We start from the raw sequence: 6405 nt of genomic DNA, 5'->3' as shown, positions 1-6405 counted from the left end.
AAAAAAGGAGCACTATCCTTGATGAGAAATTCAGCGTGATAATACCCCCTCACCTCCCCCCATACCCAACCCCTAATGGTCAGGGCGCTGTTGCATTTCTCTGTGTGTGTGTGTGTGGGGCGAGGGATCATCATTTGATATTTATAAAGCAACATATAACCCTTAATTATTTTTGACTGATCGATACAGCCCTTTCTTTGCGTGTTTCTGCGTCACAGGCTCGCAGTAAAGTCGCAGAGGCGCAGTTTCGCAGCCAAAGCAGCGGAGGGGACCAGTTCGGCTCCCGAAAAAAACAAAAACAAAAAAAAAACAAGGAAAACGTCGTCACGGTCTCGCTGCGCCTCTGTCCGTCTTTATTATTAGCGATTGGCTCCGCCCTCCTACCTGTGAATCTTTCCCTGCTCTCCCCTCCTCTGGAGCGGATCTGATAGACGCTCTCAGCTGGCCGCTCCGTGCCAGGGCTGCAGGGGGACCGAATGGAGGCAGCGACATCCACCCGAGCGACGCGCCAGTCCTCGCCTTAACACAGAAGCGAAAACCCGAACCGCCTGTTTGAATATGTAGTCTTCTGATCTGCGTTTTTCTCCCCATTTAGGACAGAATTAGACGCCAAGCGTTTACAGTCGAGTGAAGAAGTGTTAAAATCGATTCTTTATCCGCTGATCGTCAAGATCCCTGAATGGAAGACGGCTAGAGAAGGAACACAGCCCGGAACATTTTTATTATTAATTTTATTTTCTATTTTTTCCCTTGTTTGTGCGCCTGCATTATCAGGAAAAAAACGCAGCAGCCTGCAAACGACGCCGTCCCTGTCGCGGCATATGTCGTGAAAGAGCCAGAAAAGCCCCTCAGAATGAGAAGCGCCTAAGATTCGTCGTTATTATTGCGGATTTAAATGCCTCTCTCCAAGGGGCCACCGAGGCGCTATTTTGGTCTGCTTTGCGTGCGCGGCGGCTCACAGTCATTAATCATAAAAAAATTAATAGGCTTTTAAAGAAAATAAACATAATTTGGTGGGGGTTATCAGAATCTAATTCAAAAAGGGTTTTTTTTTCCTTTATTTTTTTAAGCAATATGGCTGGTGAGTGGGGCTGGGGACGCTGGCACAGGCTCTCCAAGGCTCCTCAATGCTAGCCGAGGCACATGGCACGGATCCCCATGGAAGCGACAGCTCTATGAGGACAAGCAGCATCGATAACAACAACAATCCGGACTCTTCGATCTTAATATCCAAGATGGATCGCGTTGTCATCCACACGTCTGAGGTGCCATGCGACACTTATGGACAGCGCATGTGGTGGGCATTCCTCGCCTCCTCCATGGTGACGTTTTTCGGGGGTCTCTTCATCATCCTGCTGTGGAGGACCCTCAAGTATATGTGGACTGTCTGCTGCCACTGCAACATAAAAAAAAAGGTAATGGTTGGAAACTCTGTGAGCAATCATATTCCAGCAGAAGCACTGGTGCAACATATAGGAGTCAGAATGGGTTGCTTTGTTTTTTTTATGTGGCAAAACAAAGGTTTTGGTATTATTTGTGTTGCATGGACAATACTTGAGGCGCCTATTGCAGTTGTGAACACCAACAGTGAACAGTGGTTCCTTAGGCTGTTTACTCCCACTCTGGCATGACGGGGGTGAAATTGCATGAGGGATATGGGTGGAATTCCCTCATTTTATTTTGCTTCAGCATACACAACCAGAGGCGGCTCAAGGTTATATGAGGCCCTAAGGAGAATTACCTATTTTTATAGGAGGGAATTTTGATTTTCACCTTTTTCCGTTTTCTAAAGGTTTTCTGGGCGCATAATATAACGTGTTGCATTTTTGTAGTTAGCAATGAAAAAGTAAAACGTCAGTCATTATTAGATTTTCCTTTTAAGAGAAAAAGTATAGCATAGAATCACAATCTGCTGTTTTGTATTAATCAGAATAACAGATAATTTAAATTTATTTTATTTTCACCTAAAAGTGCACTAGCCACCTATAGACATTATTGTGCAAAAAGTATTTGCCCCCTTGCAGGTTACTTCTGTTTTTGCTTTTTTGTTACACTTACATGTTAGATGGTCCATTTAAGGTGGCTTCACAGCATTGCAGTCAAATCTTAATTCTGGTCTTTTATCAGGCCAATCCAAAACCTTCCTTTTTGAGCCATTCAGAGGTGGACTTGCTGGTCTGCTTTACATCATTGTCCTGCTGCATAACCCAAGTGTGCTACAGTCTATGGTCATGAACTGATGGCCATCTAGTAGAGAGTGAGTTAATGGTTCAATCAATAATAGCAAATCGTTTCCAGCAGGTCTTGAAGCAGCAAAACAGCCCCACACCATCTCATGACCACCGCCATATTTGACTGCCTGTATGATTTTCTGTTTTTTGACATGCCTATTCATTTTTGGTCAGAGTAATGGGATGCAAACCTTCCAAGAGGTTCCACTTTTGTCTCGCCTTAAAAACAGCTTTGTAACCCTTTCCAGACTGCTAGATGTCAGCGACCTTGCTTCTCATCTGTTCTTACATTTTCTTTTTAGCTTATTTCATGTTTTTAATTCTACACATCAACCAGTGATCAGCTCTAAGTGTGGCTTCTGAAATTCAACAAAAAAATGTGGTTAATCACAATTAATCCATGATTTATTAGGTGGGGGTGTTATATTTTCACATAGGGCCATGTTAGTTTGCATATCCTTTGCCCTTAATAAAAGAAATCAGCATTTGTCTGACATTTACTTTTGTTTAATGATTGTAACTGGTGTGACCAAAGCTTTAAAGAACAAGACATTTTTACACCAACATGGATTAGAAATGTAGCAAATGTTCTTTTTTTCTTCTTCTACATTTGTTTATTTTATATGTTCTTAGTCATATATATAGAAAAACAAACAAGACATGTATATATATATATATATATATATATATAAGCTCTTATGTGAAACTGTGCTGTCCCCTGCAGTCACACTGGACGGTGATCACAGAGTTAGGTTACTGACTTCAGATTTTGTTAAATGATGATAAAGTAGCATCAACTACATCATGACTAAAATAAATAAAACTAAGTGCCGTCTTTGAAAATGTCTAAAAACACAATTTTTAGCCAGGTAATATGTTGTTGAAGCAAACGAATCCATTATGATTAATTTTTAAGTACAGCAGGGTTAAAGTTGATCAAATTTTCTGACTTTTTTTGTTGAAAAAAAGGATGAAATTTTAAAAACGAATCAATAAATAAACAAGATCACGTCTAAAAATATTGATGTCTAATAAGTATTACAGCCAGTGTCATTGACATTGCCTGACAAAGTACCATCTTTTATTTATTTATTGAACAAGTTTTTTTATTTATGTGATTTGTTTGTTCTATACATCATATCTTTTTGAATACCCCCCCTCCCCACTCATATATGGCAGCATTATAGAAAACGTTTGTTATTCTCTTCTAGCTTTTGTTGTTTTCCCATAGTAAATTGTATTGTATGTTTGAAGAAATGGTTTTTCATCGCTTGCTTGAGGTCTGTGACAGTTGCTGGTTGAAAGCCGTTGAATTCAAACTTTTATTAGTCTCCAATGTTGGTGTCCGACACACACGAGCCAGTAGACGTTGGTTTTCCTTTTGGTGCCCAGAGAAGTGGGAGTGCCCCTCTCGAGCAACCCTATTTGAATATTTTCTGGCCTCACCTCTGCCTTTCACATGGCTGGAATCTTTTTTCTGTGCTCCTCAAATGACTCTGTGTAGTGGTGAAGGTAAATTGTCAGCAGGACTAATATAGAAATAGGATAATGAGGCTGAATGCCTGTTATACTGCCTGCTTGGGGTGGCTGAATCATAGCTGATTCACATTTAGTTCTTGTGTGACTCACACTTGCGTGTAGTGAGTCCTCCCCCTGGATGGATAGGGTAGCTGTTGAATGGTGATGGTGTACAGTGTGTATTTTTTAAATCACCTTTCTTGTTTAGAAGAAAGAAAGACATTTAAATTTATCATCATTGTTGCTTCCAATCTGTCCCTCATGCTATGTGACTGTTTTATCCTTTCGATGGCCTTTCCCTTTTCCTTTCTCCTTTTTGAAATTAAGAGTTGGGAACAGAGTATAAAGAGCATCTTTGTCAAACAATAATTAAAGAAAATCACCTTTTGTTCTTAAGCCTTGTTCAATAGTTGCTGATGCAATTTCAAGGCATTTTGTCTTGCCTTTGTGTGCTGGTTGTTTTGTGTTGTCTTTAACACCCACTTTATTACTACTGATGCTTCTGCAGAATTCATAATAATTTTCGAGGTTTAATATGAGTCACTGTTATTATCCGTGATTAGATGAAGTATACTTTTGCATAACAAAGAAACAGTTTATCGGAACGGCTCCAATTGTATGGGTGGATATAAATGATTTTTAAATATTTGTTTGATTTTAATTTCATACAAACTGTTCTGTTAGACAGTTTGCAAATACTTTTTAAATACTTCAATGTAATTGCATGAACAAAACCTTATAATGATCAGGCTTAAATGTCTATTAGAACCCAGTTAAACAAACAGGATGAACATGGGCTGCAATAGTTTATTTGCAAAAACAAATGATCCAAAGTGGTTTTCGGAAAGTGGGAGCAGGATGTGATCCTTTGTTTGAGCTTTTAGTTCGATTCTGTAGGTGCTAAAACTTTAGTCAATTTTGGGAACAGAGTATAAAAAATTTTTTGTTTGTTAAAAAAATTATACTAATTACGTTGGCCCAAACGACTTGTTAGCAACCTTTACTTTCCAAAGAGCCACAAAATATACATGACCCTCATACAAAAGATATTTTTAAAAGTTTTATCAATATCCACCATATTACACTTTTTATTTGTTTAACAAAGAATAAAACAAATCTGTTATTTATAGTTTTTTTACACAATTTTTGTAACATTAATGTCATTATGCTCCCGAAACTCTGTGCAGATATTTACTAAAACATATGAATAACTAAACAAATTTTTTTTCAGATATTAAAACACTCCTAGTTTCTAATAAAGCCATAAAAAGCCACATACAGCCCTGGAGCCCTAGGTTGCAGGACCCTGGCCCTAATCTTCACAACAAGAGATAGGATGCAAACCAACAAACAAGGTTTTGTTTTGCTTTCTCATCCATCTTTAAAATATTTTCTGTTGTGTTTTTGATGGGATGTTTGCCAAACTGTAGAAAGGCAGCCATGTTTTTGTGGGGAGCAGCTACTCCTTGCAGTTTTGCTTTATGCACCACTTCTGCTCATAGTTCTGTAGGTGGTGGGCTAATTAACAAAGAATTAGTGACATTCGTCTCATCATTTAGATGTGATCCTGAGTTTCTGTGCTGCCTCACAGAAACATTTGAATTAAACTCATATTTGTTGGTCACCTTCCCAGTAAGTGGGTACCGACTTTCTTTTAATTGGCTACAATCTTTCTATATGTTTATTGGCTGAGTTAAACCTCTTGGGTGGTTTAGTTGCATTTTCCAACCTCTTGACTGTCTGCGCCTCCTCTCAGTGTATTTTCACCCTCTAAAGCAACTGTAAAAGAAGCCGAGTTTCAGATTCTGTGATCATCATAGACGCTGCTTCTCATGAATCATGTATTTACACCTGTCAAAAATATAAATATCACATTTGCATGTTTAAACAACACAATACAAATTTTCAGTACAATACAAAGTTCAGAAATCCATATTTGGTGGAATAATCTGAATTTGTAATCAAAACTTGAAAGCAATGTCTGTCATATATACTACATTACTATAACTACTGGGCCACCCCTCTAAGTTAATGAATTAATGTGTTTCTACTCCTTGTATGGTCACAGGTGTATAAAATACAGCTACTAGACATGCAGACTGCTTCAGCAAATATTTGTGAAAGAATGGATCCCTCACAGGAGCTCAGTGAATTTGAGCATGGTACCATGATTGAGGTCAAGTCGTGAAATTTTCCTTAGTACTAAATATTCCACAGGCGGGATTATAACAAAGTGGAAGCGACTGTAAATAACCGACTCAGCCACCACTTTCCTGTAGAGTCAGTAGCTACAGACTTCCAAACTTTATGTGGCCTCAGCTTAAGGTGCAAGAACAGTGCATAGAAAACTTCCTGGAATGGGTTTCAGAATCAGAATCAGAATCAGAATCAGAAAAGCTTTATTGCCAAGTACGTTTTTGGACATACAAGGAATTTGTTTTGGCGTAGTCGGTGCAATACAGTACAAATTAAACAGTACAAACATATCTACAATATAATATAAATATAAGTGCACAGTTTTAAGTGAGTGAGAGTAAATATAGAGCAGTATAAGATGCAAGAGCAATACAACAGTGCAGGTAATCATTGTGCAAGTAAAGCAGTGCAAGTAAGCAGGAGTCCAAGCTGAGCGTTAATGTAACACATAGAGTTACAG

The 6405-nt window shown here is 38.6% G+C and overlaps 1 protein-coding gene across 19 annotated transcripts in view; it reads left to right on the top strand.

Moving 5' to 3' along the window:
* The first annotated feature begins 246 nt into the window (after positions 1-246).
* kcnma1a (potassium large conductance calcium-activated channel, subfamily M, alpha member 1a) overlaps positions 247-6405 on the top strand; it is a 230144-nt gene continuing 223985 nt past the window's right edge. For all 19 annotated transcript variants that reach the window (XM_047352359.1, XM_047352356.1, XM_047352353.1 and 16 more), the window contains exon 1: positions 247-1415. In XM_047352359.1, coding sequence (XP_047208315.1) covers positions 1128-1415 — 288 coding nt within the window. In that variant the 5' untranslated portion in view covers positions 247-1127. The remainder of the gene's footprint in view (positions 1416-6405) is intronic.

The sequence above is a fragment of the Girardinichthys multiradiatus genome, chromosome 22 (genome assembly GCF_021462225.1).
Source record: "Girardinichthys multiradiatus isolate DD_20200921_A chromosome 22, DD_fGirMul_XY1, whole genome shotgun sequence".
NCBI classification, from domain to species: domain Eukaryota; kingdom Metazoa; phylum Chordata; class Actinopteri; order Cyprinodontiformes; family Goodeidae; genus Girardinichthys; species Girardinichthys multiradiatus.
Note: the sequence above shows the minus strand (reverse complement) of the source record. Positions and strands in the feature narration are given on the sequence as shown.